Below are 14,374 nucleotides of genomic sequence, written 5' to 3' on the forward strand. Positions count from 1 at the left end.
GACCTTGAAGGTCTTCTAGTCCAGCCCCCTGCTCAAGCAGGAGAACCTATACCATCTCAGACAAGTGACTGTCCAGTCTCTTTTTAAAAACCTCCAGTGATGGAGCGCCCTCATTTCTGGAGGCAAGCTGTTCTGCTGGTTAATTGTCCTCACTGTCAGGAAGTTTCTCCTTAATTCCAGGTTGCTTGTTTCCAACCATTGTTTCCTGTGTGCACTGGTTGGATATGTTTCTGAAACAGAAGGCATTTTTGATGGTCATGCATATCCTTCTCATCTCACTCTTGGTTTATTGTAACTTGTTCTGCATGGGGCTGTTCTTGAAGACTGTTTGAAAGCTGAAGCTGATCCAGAAGCATATATAGAAATGATCTTGACTCACTTTGCCACCTCTGCTTTGGGAACCATACTACTTACCATACCATTAGGCTGCTGAGTTCAATTCAAATTGTTGAGTTCTACCTTTAAATCCTATTATGGGATTTCACATACAGCTTACAATCTAGATAGTTCCAAGACTATCCATCCCTTGTGGAATCTGCCTGATGATGATCCATTCAGTCTTATCCTATTCTTGGTGATTCTGTGGGCCAGGTCTCCCCACTGTTGTGCAGGATCTGAGGTGTTGCTTTATAAAGAAATGCAGGAAACCAGAAGTTGCCTTTTAAGCTTTACGTTTTTATTCAGCTGAACAAAGACGGGCCCCTCTAAAAGAGAGGAAGCCCCAAATGACAAGAAATCATTACATTTATACTTTTTGATTACATAAACAATTCACCCAGCAAAGCTGGCACACATAAGATTAAGAATTCACCCAGAAAGTCTAGCACACCATAGATAAGGTAAGAGGAAGCAGAAATAGCTAAAGATGTTCTTTTTGTGTGTTTCTCTAAAGACACTGCATGTTCTCGGGTGACTTGGGACATTGGGTGTTTTCCTGGGTGACCTTCCATGACTCTGCAAGTACCCAGAGATAGCAGGGTCATCCACACGTATTCACAATCTATGCTTTCTCCTGATTCCGGGTCAACACCGTATCTTCTACTCTTGCACTACTTCTTTGAGTTTTTTTATGCTTTGGCTGGTGTCAGCTTTGATGGTGTGCAGCCATCGTGTTCTTTGGAGGCCTGGTTTCCTTTTAAGGAATCTGCCTAGCCAGTGTGATTCAGGAAGGCAGACGTGCTACAAGTCCCTACTTTAAGTAAATGACAACACCCAGGATTTGGGGCTGAACTCTTTTGGTGATGGTGCCCTTCCTCTGGACACCATCTTCTTGGTAAAATGAGGACTCAGATTGTTGGGGGCAATATGCTGACATTTGTAAATCACTCATAAGTGCTGTAAAGCATTATGTCTAAGTCCTACCCAGTATTGCTATTGGTATCCATGTTAGTATGTTGGGAGGCTTCTGGAAGGACTACAGAGAGAGGACAATAGCTGCTCATGAAGTAGTTGGTGCCAGGTCATGAGATGAGAGGAACAATGTGGAGTTTTGTTGCATTTTATAGGTTTTAACTCTAATACCATATGGACAAATTGTAAATTGTTAGTTTGACTTCGGGTAGCTTGACTGGAGCAGCATAAAGAATTAATTAAGCACACAATGGGTGAATTATGCATAAGCCCCATTGGATTGGGAAAATTGCTTGCCAAAATACACTCTCCCTGCATGCCATTAATTATAATAACTGTAATTTAGAAATACAGCCACGGAAATGGAAAGAAATCGCTTTCACCAAAGGAAGGGTTCATATATCATCCTTAACCCTAAAAGAATGACAGTGTTCACAGAAGATGTTGTGCCCAAACAAATTAAACCATGTTCATGAAGCTTAGCTCATACTAAACATTGGCAGGATACCCAATCCAATTTTAGTATATGCTGTTTTGTAGTCCACGAAGATACAAATGATTCATCTCTAGAATTCAAAATTATTAAATATTTGGAAAAGGTTAAATAGAGATTTATTGTGGAAAGTTCCTAGACAACAAGCATCTGCCTTCAAGATGAGGACACAGTTATATAGATAAGTATGTATTGTGTTTTTATTTCACATGAAATATTAGTATATTATAGATAACAATAATAACAAGAACATCTGTGCATTGACAAAATTTCCATCTGTCAATTACAAAAAGCCACACTGCTTTGATCCACATGTATGTTATGCCAATACATTACGACTTCTTGGTCTTGAGAAGAACTCCATGTGCCAGCTAAAGAACTGGCAACTGTGATTTCATGTTATTGTGTTTATAATCATACTAAAAGAAAACGAAGAAGCTAAAGTGCTTTGGGACTTAAGAATTCAAACAGGCACCTGCCACATAACATGTCAGAGTTAACAATTGTTCATAAGAAAAACAAAAAAGTTCTGATCATGGATATGGCAGTACCTGGAGATAGCAGAATAGAAGATAAAGAACTGGAGAAGATAATAAAATACAAAGACCTGCAAATGGAAATAGAGAAACTGTGGCAAAAGAAAACAAAGGCAGTACTATTAGCAATAGGCACTTTGGCTGTAATCCCAAAACACCTGGAGCACCATTAAAGGAGAATATTTGTAGTTCAGGGTTGAAATGAGGGGTCCTTGGTGCTCTCTGAGTTTGGCTGGAGCACCACTTGAACGCCATTGGCATTGACAAAATCACCATCGGTCAATTGCAAAAGACAGCTTTTCTCAGAACATCTTACATCCTGCGACAATCAGGATGTAACACTATAAGACATCCACATCTGCCTATCCCAAATCCTTGAGAAGGACTTAATAGGTTGATAAAAATGGCAAATACAGTCCAAACATCTGGCTGACTGGGTGACCAACCATAATACTTTTAAAGTACAACTTTAAAATAGTTAGGAAATATTTTTTTAAAAAAAGATACATAAATATATCTCTGTCGGGAAACAAATTCAGTAATTGACAAAGACATTTATTTTTCAAATGAGCAAATAAGAAGGAGTACTTCGTTTTCAAGCTGCAGCAGTGTCCGTCGTTTATCCCAAGACCTTCTTGAATGGCAATGCTACCACTCTTTCGAGCAACATTGGACACAGCAGATGAGAAGGCCCAAAATCACAAACGCCCATATCGCAATGGATCCATAATCTTCTAAGATATTTTGTGTGGAACTCTCTTTCTGCTGCGGCCATGCAATTTGGTCATTTAGCTCTCCCGTTCTGCGCTTGTATGCCAAAAAAGAGAAAAAAAGAGTCCAGAGACAAGGCACTGATTATGTCACTGCAGTCACCATCTTGACTTTTTTGATCCAACCCCATAAATACTGTACTCCTGAAAGAGTTCATTAGAGTCTATTGATTGGACCATATAGCTGCCTAGAGATAACAGGACTCTGAGTGAAAGATTTCTGTCCATGCTCCTATCATAGGTGTTCCTGGACTGTAGGATAGTTTCCATCTCTTATACCCCTTTGTTTTATTTTATGTTACATATTAAGCTTTTGATAATAGCACAAGAAATAATGGAAGAATGAAAACTTTCACAGTTGCAGGAACTGAGTACGTCTAATTTAATGAAAAGAAGGATTGGGGTGATATGATAGCAATGTTCCAATATCGGAGGGTTTGCCACAAAGAAGAGGGGTCAACCTGTTCTCTAAAGCTCCAGAAGGAAGGACAAGAAACAATGGATGGAAACTTATCAAAGAGAGATCCAACCTAAAACTAAGGAGAAATTTCCTGTCAGTTAGAATTAAGCAGTGGAACCACCTGCCTCCAGAGGTTGTGAGTGCTCTATCACTGGAAGTTTTTTTTAGAAGAGATTGGTCAGCCATTTTGTCTGAAATGGTATAGGGTCTCCTGCTTGAAAAAGGGTTGGACTAGAAGACCTCCAAGGTCCCTTCCAACTCTGTTACTTTATTATTGTTCTATTATTATCTCAGTGTAATGTGTCTGCTTATATGAAAAAAAAGAACTATAAAAATTCTGAAAGAGGAATGTCTTGACTTTGGGGTCTCCAACAGGATGTCCAGACAAGATTGTGAATTCCTGTGGAGATAACTTTGGAAAAACCGTTAAAGAAACAGTTCAAGAAACATGAAAATGGATGTCAGGAAGAAACTCAAATTGTTTCTCTGAATTCAGTGAGAATATAAGAGGAGGAAAAGGAAAATATTGTCAGGCTCTGAAGATTCTGTTGTTAAAACCTTCCCTGATAAATGCTTTCCAGCATTCCTGCGGAATTTCCTTCCTTCCTTGCCTCCTTTAAGGGTTGATAGCTGTTAATTTTGTTTGTTTCTTTTCAGTTTGTCATTATGGCAGCCGTTCTGTAAACAGATGATCCTATTCTCAATCAACAGATCAGAGTATAAGAAAAGATGAGGAGTCTTCAGCTGTGAGTGAGTCCCCTGCAGACACCTCTATTTGCAATGGTCTAAAGCAGAGGTCCCCAACCTTTTGGGCACCAGGGACCGGTTCCATGGAGAGAGGTATTTCCACGGACTGGAAGGTGTGTGGTTTTGTGTGCTGCCTGCATCTAGCGGATGGGGCTTTGCTTGTTTGACTGGTTGCAGGATGCCGTGGCCCGGTACTAGTCCACGAACCGGGGGTTGGGGACCCCTGGTCTAAACTAGTGCTTTTCAAACTTGGCAACTTTAAGATGCGAAGACTTCAATCCCCAGAATTCATGCTGGTTGAGGAATTCTGGGAGTTGAAGTCCACATATTTGCAAAAACCGAATTTGTAGTCTAAAATGAGCAGCTGCACCATAATTTGGAGCAGATGTTGATCTTGCAAGAGGATGTGCAAATTAAGGACACTTTCCCACAACCACTATTACCTCTCTACCCTACCCCCTCAAATCTCCCCAAACCCTCAGAGATGACCTTCAACTGTTGTTGCAAGAATAGCCGATTTCTGCTCTTCCAGTTCCCACTACCCAGTTAATAAAGGGGCACCGAAAATGGGCTTTGGCCAAGACTCCCTCCACTCTACAATCACATTTCTTTTTTTTTTTAGCATGGCAAAGAGCCAGTGTGCCTCTGGCTGTTTCCAAAAAGATTCATTATCTGGTGCAATTGTCCATTGGTTCTCCGTCAAGGGAGATTTGGAGATGGGTGTTGCGAGAGAACCTCTGTCAGTGAAAAGCTGCCCACCTTCCAAGCCAGGTGGAAGTTGGGTGAACTGTCATTTGGGACAGCTTAAGCCAGACCAAAAGATGCTTGAAGGTTCAATAAGGACAACATCATTTGAATGTGCAGCATTGATTAGGACAGTGTTTCCCAAACTTGACAATTTTAAGGCATGAGGACTTCAACTCCGAGAATTCCACAGCCAGCATTGCTGGCTGTGGAATTCTGGGAGTTGAAGTCCACATGCCTTAAAATTGTCAAGTTTGGGAAACACTGGGGTATATGAACATCCCAGCTCTCTGCACTCAATAAGAAAGACAAAAAAGTCTGGATAGTGGATGTGGCAGTGCCTGGAGATAGCAAAATAGAAGAGAAAGAACTGGAGAAGATAACAAAATACAAAGACCTACAAATAGAAATAGAAAGATTGTGGCAAAAGCAAACAAGGGTAGTACCAATAGTCATAGGCTCCTTGGGTGCAATCCCAAAACAACTGGAGCACCACTTGAACACCATTGGCATTGACAAATTCGCTATTAATCAATTGCAAAAGGCGGCCTTATTAGGAACTGCTTCCATCCTGCGACGATATCTGTAATATCATCAAACATCCACATCTGCCTATCCCAGATCCTGGGTAAGGACTCGATAGGTAGACAAAATGCCAAATCCAGTCTGAACATCTGGCTGACTGTGCGATGATCGATAATAATAATAATAATGTCAAAAAGGCATTTGACTCTCTGCCACATGATTGGATAATCAAGTGGCTAGAAATAACAGGAGTAAGTAGAAACATCAGAAAATTTGTGCAAAAATCGATGGCACAATGGAAGACACAGTTGCAGATCAATGGTGAAAAGCTGGGAGAGGTTAATATCAAGAGAGGAATATTTCAAGGAGATTCATTATCACCATTACTATTTGTTATTGCACTATTTCCTCTGTCAACAATACTGAATAACTCAGGACATGGTTATCAAACATCAAAAACATCTGCTAGACTATCCCACCTCCTTTACATGGATGATCTGAAGCTGTATGGAAAAACATCATCTGAAATAGAATCGCTGCTCAACACTGTCCGTATATATAGCCAAGATATTGTAATGGAGTTTGGCTTGGACAAATGTGCCACACTTACTATCAAACAAGGAAAAATAGTGAAAACTGAAGGAATCAAGATGCCCCACGAAAATAACATTAAGAGTCTGGATGAGGAAGAGTACTACAAATACTTGGGTATCCTTCAAGCTGACAACATCAAGCACACTGAAGTCAAGAAAAAGATTAGAGGTGAATACATCAAGAGAGTGAAGAAGATCTTAAAGTCCAAACTCAATGGAGGAAATACCATAAAGGCAATCAACACCTGGGCAATCCCAGTCATTAGGTACACAGCTGGAATAGTGGACTGGACTCAAGCAGAACTAAAAGCAATGGATAGGCAGACCAGAAAAATAATGACAATGAATCACGCCCTTCATCCACGCAGTGACATTGATAGACTTTATCTACCAAGGCAAATAGGTGGGCGTGGAATGCTACAAGTACATCAGATGGTTGAAGAAGAAAAAATGGCTTTGGAAGAATATCTGAAGAACAATGATGAAGATGCACTGAAATTAGTATATCAGGAAGGCTTACTAACTACTGGAGAGACCAAACTGGCCTACAAGAAAGACCAAATGAAGAACAGAATAGAGGCATGGGAAGACAAAGCACTACATGGCCAATACATGAAAAAAATAGCTGGGAAAGCAGATAATAATAAACCTGGCAATGGCTAAGAGCAGGAAAATTGAAGAAAGAGACCGAGGGACTAATTCTGGCTGCACAAGACCAAGCCTTAAGGACAAATGCATACAAAGTCAAAATTGAGAAGACAGCAACAGACAGTAAGTGCCGCCTATGCAAAGAAGCTGAAGAAACAGTGGACCACTTGGTAAGCTGTTGCAAGAAGATTGCACAGACTGACTACAAGCAGCGGCATGACAAAGTAGCAACAATGGTGCATTGGAAGATCTGCAAAAAATATCATTTGCCTGTAAGCAAAAACTGGTGGGATCATAAAATAGAGAAAGTCATAGAAAATGATAAAATTAAACTGCTCTGGGACTTCAGAATTCAAACAGACAAGCACCTGCAACATAACACCCCAGACTTAACAATTGTCGATAAGAAAGACAAAAAAGTCTGGATAGTGGACGTGGCAGTGCCTGGAGATAGCAGAATAGAAGAGAAAGAACTGGAGAAGATAACAAAATACAAAGACCTACAAATAGAAATAGAAAGACTGTGGCAAAAGCAAGCAAGGGTAGTACCAATAGTCATAGGCTCCTTGGGTGCAATCCCAAAACAACTGGAGCACCACTTGAACACCATTGGCATTGACAAATTTGCTATTAGTCAATTGCAAAAGGCGGCCTTACTAGGAACTGCTTCCATCCTGCGACGATATCTGTAATACCATCAAACATCCACATCTGCCTATCCCAGGTCCTGGGTAAGGACTCGATAGGTAGACAAAATGCCAAATCCAGTCTGAACATCTGGCTGACTGTGCGATGAATGATAATAATGTTGGAAGGGACCTTGGAGGTCATCTAGTCCAACCCCCGGCTCAGGCAGGAAACCCTATACCATTTCAGACAAATGGCTGTCCAGTCTCTTCTTAAAAACTTCCAGTGTTGGAGCATTCACCACTTCTGGAGGCAGTTTGTTCTACTGGGTTAATTGTTCTAACTGTCATGAAGTTTCTCCTTAGTTCTAGGTTGCTTCTCTCCTTGATTAGTTTCCATCCATTGCTTCTTGTGCTTTGGAGAATAGCTTGACTCCCTTTTCTTTGTGGCAGCCCCTGAGATACTGAAATACTGCCATCATGTCCCCCCTCATCCTTCTCTTCATTAAACTAGACATACCCAATTCCAGCAGCCGTTCCTTATATGTTTTAGCCTCCAGTCTCCTAATCATCTTTGTTGCTCTTCTCTGTACTCTTTCTAGAGTCTCAACATTTTTTTTACATCATGGTGACCAAAACTGGATGCAGTATTCCAAATGTGGCCTTACCAAGGCATTATAAAGTGATATTAACACTTCACATGATCTTGATTCTATCTCTCTGTTAATGTAGCCCAACACTGTGTTGGCCTTTTTGGCAGTTGCAGCACACTGCTGGCTCATATTTAAGTGATTGTCCACTAGGACTCCGAGATCCCTCTCACAGTTGCTACTATTGAGCAAGATACCCCCTATACATACCTGTACATTTGGTTTTTCTTGCCTAATTGATAAAGAATCAGCTATTCATAAAGAAGAAACTTCATGAAATTCCTTATTCTGGAATCCCTAATTAGGTTGCTGTATCAGCAGACTGAAAATGCTGAGCTAGATCAATGTTTCTCAATCTTGGTGACTTCTAGATGTGTGGACCTCAACTCCCAGAATTCCTTAGGCAGCGTGATGCTGGAAGTTGAAATCCACACATAAAAGTTACCAAGGCTGAGAAATGCTGAACTAAATGAATGTCCCAGAAAAACTTTTAGGAAGAATGACAGCTGTATAAATCTATTTAACAATATACATTAGTTGAAATGTGGTTTTTCAAGTGTTTGGCTGACCATTGTATGAAATGGATGCTGAGCAGGATTGCATCCATTGGTCTAAAACCAGTGCCTTTGTTTTGTTCTTAACTTTAAGGACTGTTAATAGCAGTTCCTGGCCCTTGAGACATCTTGGGCTCTAGGAAAAGGTGATTTTCTCTAGGAACATCTGGCTGGCTGTTTCTGGATGCGGGATATGAAGGACCTGTGATTCCCACCAACAAGCAAAATTCTGTTTGTTACCTTTCCTTTGTAAACCTATCTCGGTTTCTCTGTTCTTCTTCCATCTGCAACTGAAGCTTCGCTATTTTATCTAAAAAGGAAAAAAAAAACATTATGTTACCCAGATGGTATTTCACTTCCACTTATACATACCTGCAAGGCATAGGGAGAATCCATTCTTGCTGCATTACTTGTGTTCCCACCACTCCATCTATTGGCAGTGCAGGCTAACATGGGGACTATAGATTGCTTCACCCAGTTTAAGCCCAAGCCTATTGGCACGAAAGATCTTTTCCTTCTCCCATCTTACCATGCTAGAAGCCCTCTAGCTACATTATTCCTTTGCTATGTCATTCATGTTGCCTCCACCTGATCCCAGCCCATGTCATGAGACAGCTTTTCAAAACTGCTGACTTTTGAAAGAACCCTGGGAAGTGCTAAGTCATGCTAAAGAACACCAGAATAAGTGGATATGGGCTTCATGCACTTTTAAAACTACCTATTGGCAAGTTTGGCTATTGAAGCAAGTTTGCAGAAATAAAGAGTGCTAAACCTATATTCTCCTGAAAAGCTGATAAAGCAGAAAGGCATGGATCTAACCATCTATATAAACTTGCCACTTTAGAGCTTGTAGAAATAAGTGAGTACACTTGATGGCGCAGTGGTTAGAATGCAGTAATGCAGGCAAACTCTGCCCATAGCCTGAAGTTTGATCCTGACCAGCTCAAGGTTGATTCAGAATTCCATCCTTCCAAGGTTGGTAAAATGAGGACCCAGATTGTTGGGGGCAATATGCTAACTCTGTAAACTGCTTAGAGAGGGCTGTGAAGCACTATGGGGCAATATATATAAGTCCAAGTCCTATTACTATTGCTAAACTGGCAAGTTTTGATATGAAATTCAATGCACATTATCCAGGTGCAGAGCAGGCCTACAGCAGGTCTACAGGCAAACAAACCTGTCCTCTCTTATTTTGCGGTGGGCAGTAAAGCAGGGTTAGCAAATTCAACCATTTGCCAAAACTCAGCAATCCATGGCCATCTCACATTGCAGTTGTGAACTGCAGGTGATCTCCCATTGTCTGGTGACATTCAGAAAGATGGAAAGCAGCAAAACCAGAGACATTAAATCAGTATTTCTCAACCCTGGCAACTATAAGATGTCTGGACTTCAAGTCTTGAAGTCCACACATCTTAAAGTTGCCAATGTTGAGAAATACTGCATTAACTATTACTTATAGTAATGCTGTACAGTTTTCTGCCAACTCAAGGATGAGTGGAAAGTTGTTTAACCTGGAAGCGGAGAAAGTCCTGCATCAGGACAGCCACGTGGTTGTCCCTTACCTTTGTATTCTTCAGCTTTACTATCTGAAGACTTGAGTTTTTCTTCCAATGTGTTCTAATGGGGGAAAGAAAACCAATGCAAAATGGAATGATCACATGATTCTAAAATGAGCATTTTGCTCTACTTATTAGCAAAGAACATGAATAAATAAATATTGTACATCAAATAATAATCAGATGTCTAAAATAGGAAATAAATGCCATGATAGCCACGATCTCAGAATTGCATATACCTACTGAGTTGGCTGTATAGATTTTTTGGTATCTTCCAGTGCTTATTTCTATCCTTCTAATATGCTATGATTGTGTCCCACAGTTGCCAAATTTTTCTTTCCAAATTATTTGGAAATTATATTTAAAAACAAAATGTTTTCATTCCATGTAATTCTCCATGTAATACTGTACACATGAAGCATATAAAATAAGAAAAAAGATGCAGCTTACGGATCAGTTCCAAGATTTCTGAAGCTCATGTAAGTTCAGCCAAAAATCTTATGCAGTCTGCAAATTCTTCTATATATATTAATGTTTTTCATTCATTCATAAACCTCAACCTAAACAGATATTCACAGACTGTTTTCAAACAATTTACTCACAAAAATTGGCAAAGCAGAGTGCTGTCAAATTCAGATGACAAATTCAGGAGCATTCTCTAAGCTGGCACGTTCCATATATGTTGGAATGGCAATGCCCAGAACTCCAATACAACTAGTCCTCGACTTACGTCCACAACTGAGCCCAAAAGTTCTGTTCTAAGTGAGATAGTTGTTCAGTGAGTTTTGCCCCATTTTACAACCTTTCTTGCTATAGTTGTTAAGTGAATCACTGCAAATGTTAAATTAGTAATACAACTGTTAAGTGAATTTGGCTTCCCCATTGACTTTGCTTGTCAGAAGGTGGCAAAAGGTGATGATGTAAGTGACCCCAGGGCACTGCCACTGTCATAAGTACATGCCAGTTGCCAAACGTCCAAATTTTGATTACGTGACCATGGGGATGCTGAGTGTGAAAGACGGTCATAAGACACTTTTTTTCAGTGCTGTTTCAACTTTGAACTGTCATTAAATGAATGGTTGTTAAGTCGAGAACTATCTGTACTAGGGGATTTTGAAGTAGCAGCCCCAGACCATCAAGAACAGTGGTCCCCAAACTTTCCAGCTTGGGAGCCTGCTGTGGGGGAAGGGAGAAGGGAACGGTTGTTGAGCACAAGCATCCACTGCTCACATGAGTGGAGCTGTATGTGTGAGCCAAGCACTCGCCACTTGTGCAACCCAGTTCCAAACGGGCTGGTAGTGGGCCACAACCTGGGGGTGGGGACCCTTGATCGAAAAGGTGCCAGGTTGGAACAATGGAGGAGGGCAACCCAATGGCACACTGACATGTACTCCAGCAAGAACCTGCCAGGTGGTTCAGTCAGAGGAACATGAAAGCCATTGCCACCTTGGCAGGAAGAACACTTCTGCCTATTTAATGGTAGCTGTCCGAAGAAAGCCAATAGAATTCAGCTAGATCAGGGGTTCTCAACCTTGGCAACTTTAAGACTTGTGGACTTCAACTCCCAGAATTCCTCAGCCAGCTTTGCTGGCTGAGGAATTCTGGGAGTTGAAGTCCACAAGTCTTAAAGTTGCCAAGGTTGAGAACCCCTGAGCTAGATGGAACAAACTAAGCCAGACATGTCAAACACAAGGCCCGGGGCCCGGATGCAGCCCGTGAAGTGGTTTCATGTGGCCCGCGAAGCCATCCTGGAAACAGTGAGGGAACGGCTCCCGCTGCCTTGGCCCTGGCCCAGGCCAGCCGGGAGCCAATGTACAATTTTGTGGTGGCCATCTATGCTGAAACACATTCAGTCTTAGCTCCACAAGACCATCTGGAAACAGCGAGGAACCAGCCCCTGCCTCATCGGCCCCACCCCCTGGGTGCATGCTGGGGAGGTGTCACCCTTTGTGAGGAATGAAGAAATGCACCATCACCTGGAAGTGGCCAGCAAATGGCCCTCACCTACTTCACATATCCGGCTTGATGGGCTCCAGGGGAGGGTTTTGGCAGGCAGCAGGGCACTCTCCTCACAGCACCAAGAGGCTGAGCTGGACGGCGCAAATCCAAAAAGAAGCGCGACGCCGCCCAGCCCCCAGCCTGCCTGGTTTCGGTAGGCAGCAGGGCGCTCTCCTCACAGCACCAAGAGCTAAGCCGGGTGGCGTGAAACTGATGAGAAGTGCAATGCTGCCTAGCCCCCAGCCTGCCCAGTTTCAGCAGGCAGCAAGGTGCAAAGCTGGCGAGCTTCGCACCGCCCGGCTCAACCTCTTGGCGCTGTGAGGAGAGCGCCCTGCTGCCTGCCGAAACTGGGCAGGCTGGGGGCTGGGCGGCATTGTGCAGGTAACATTAACTCTCACGCTGCTCATGGCATCCCCTCTCCCAGAGCCCACCAAGCCAGGTATGTGAAGTAGGTGAGGGCCATGTGCTGGCCACTTCCAGGCGATGGTGCATTTCTTCATTCCTCACAAAGGGTGACACCTCCCTAGCTGTGTTTCTTGCCTGTTTTTCTCCCTCCCTCATCTCAAATATTTTCCCCTCACTCTGTACTTAGGAAGGAAAGAAGGAAAGAAGGAGAGGGAGGGTCTGAGGGAAGTGCTGCCTTAGTCCTGCCCTGCTGCCCTTTCACCATCCCCTTGCCCCCTCCTCCTGGCCTATCCTGGGGGGTCTCCCATCCTATTGCTAAGAAAGCTTTGGATACAAAGCCGGGTCTCCTCCCATGGAGAGGGAATGGGCCTCCCTCTGACTTTGCCCTCGTACCCATCATGAGCAACCAGGCTAAGAAAAGCAAGCACAGCAGCAGCAGCCTTGAGGAGGAGGTAAGTGCAGCTGGGCGCCCCCTTGGGGAAGTGGGGCTGGGCTTGGTGCCGCGGTTGTTCAAGGGCCAGGCTGGGCGTTTGACCTCTGCTGCCCAGGGCAGCCCATACCACCATCTACCCCCCCCATGGCCTGAGAGGAACAGTGAGCCTCCTCCAATGGACCATGCCTTAGCACTTGCCCTGGTTCCACCCCTTCTGCCAGAGACCCTCAGGTCTGTCCCACTCCTGCCCAGGCCCCCACAGGCACCCATGATGTGAATGATGTAGAGCTGGTCACGCCCACCCAGTAGGCCACACCCACTCCATCCACGCCCACCCAGTAGGCCACACCCACCCTGGCCACACCCACCCGCCCCCCCAAGGGCAACTGCAATGCTGATGTGGCCCTCAATGAAATTGAGTTTGACATCCCTGAACTAAGCCATTCTGCTGGGTCCAAAAAATACACCATGTTTGTTCATTCTAATCTTACTTGACAATGAATATCTTCCCCCCACCACCACATTTACCAGATGTTTCTGACAGGAATCTCTGAGCTCCTTCTGAGCATTCTCCAGTTGACTCTGCAAGCTTTGGGCTTTCTTCTTTTCCTTCTCCAGAAGCTGTCTGGTTAGTACAAGGGACTGGTTGGAAACTGACAATTCCTTGCTCAGGGCATCGGCTTCTTCTTGCTTCTTTGCCAAAAGTTGCGAAGTTTTTTTTCCAGTCTGGCCTATAACACTTTTGAGCTTCTGCATCTCCTTTTCCATCTTGGCCAGCTGCTTCCTCAGACTCAGGTTTTCCGCCTCCAGTTGGGAGATGTTGTGAAGCAGCTTGGCTTGGTCTTTAGGGCACTTGCAGTCAAGCTCTGGTGGGACCCGCGAGCAGTAAATGATCAATAAAGTAAGCACAATAACAATGACAGGGATGAGCCAAAAGTACTTTCTCACCCATGTCCTAAAGAAGTCCCAAAAACTGTGGTCTTTTAGATTCTCCGTGCACATGGAACACTGACGGCCTGTTAGGAATCCACCCATGTTTGTTGAAAGCTGAGACACACAGCAATTCTGGCTGCCTTTCCAAGATTCTGCTCTCCTTTAAATCTTGATTTCTAAGTGGCCCAATTAGCCCCCCCTCCTCCTCCTCCTCCTCCCCTTTTGGTGCATCATGATTTTGAAGAAGTAGCTCCAGCAATCAGATGAAACGAAAGTGATCTCTCAGCTCAGAGTTTTGTTTTGTTTTTTTAAAAAAAGGCCAGCAAAAAGCAGTTTTCTAAAATGATGCCCAG

At 43.2% G+C, this 14,374-nt stretch overlaps 1 protein-coding gene across 2 annotated transcripts; it reads right to left on the bottom strand.

Annotated features, from left to right (window-relative positions):
- Nucleotides 1–678: 678 nt before the first annotated feature.
- On the bottom strand, nucleotides 679–14,170 carry LOC120304287 (stress response protein nst1-like). Of its 2 annotated transcripts, none has more exons than XM_039334674.1 (4): nucleotides 13,617–14,170; nucleotides 10,259–10,313; nucleotides 8,937–9,006; nucleotides 679–3,181 (listed from the first exon to the last, which is right to left on the bottom strand). In XM_039334674.1, exons 1-4 carry the CDS (start codon nucleotides 14,121–14,123, stop codon nucleotides 3,028–3,030), a joined length of 786 nt encoding a protein of 261 aa, XP_039190608.1. In that variant the 5' UTR covers nucleotides 14,124–14,170; the 3' UTR covers nucleotides 679–3,027. The 2 variants fall into 2 exon arrangements, with proteins under 2 accessions (XP_039190608.1, XP_039190609.1); XM_039334675.1 differs by having other exon boundaries at nucleotides 679–3,186.
- Between the last annotated feature and the right edge of the window lie 204 nt (nucleotides 14,171–14,374).

This window comes from Crotalus tigris, unplaced genomic scaffold (genome assembly GCF_016545835.1).
Source record: "Crotalus tigris isolate CLP2741 ecotype Arizona unplaced genomic scaffold, ASM1654583v1 scf7180000017633.3093840, whole genome shotgun sequence".
NCBI lineage: Eukaryota > Metazoa > Chordata > Lepidosauria > Squamata > Viperidae > Crotalus > Crotalus tigris.

Excerpts from the sequence above, each read along its gene's own strand:
- LOC120304287 (XM_039334674.1), bottom strand. The coding sequence starts at position 14,123 with ATGGGTGGATTCCTAACAGGCCGTCAGTGTTCCATGTGCACGGAGAAT. Across the intron at positions 10,314-13,616 it reads ATTCCTGTCAGAAACATCTG|AACACATTGGAAGAAAAACT; the intron begins GTAAATGTGGTG and ends TTCCCCCATTAG. Across the intron at positions 3,182-8,936 it reads GATAGGTTTACAAAGGAAAG|AACGGGAGAGCTAAATGACC; the intron begins GTAACAAACAGA and ends ATACAAGCGCAG.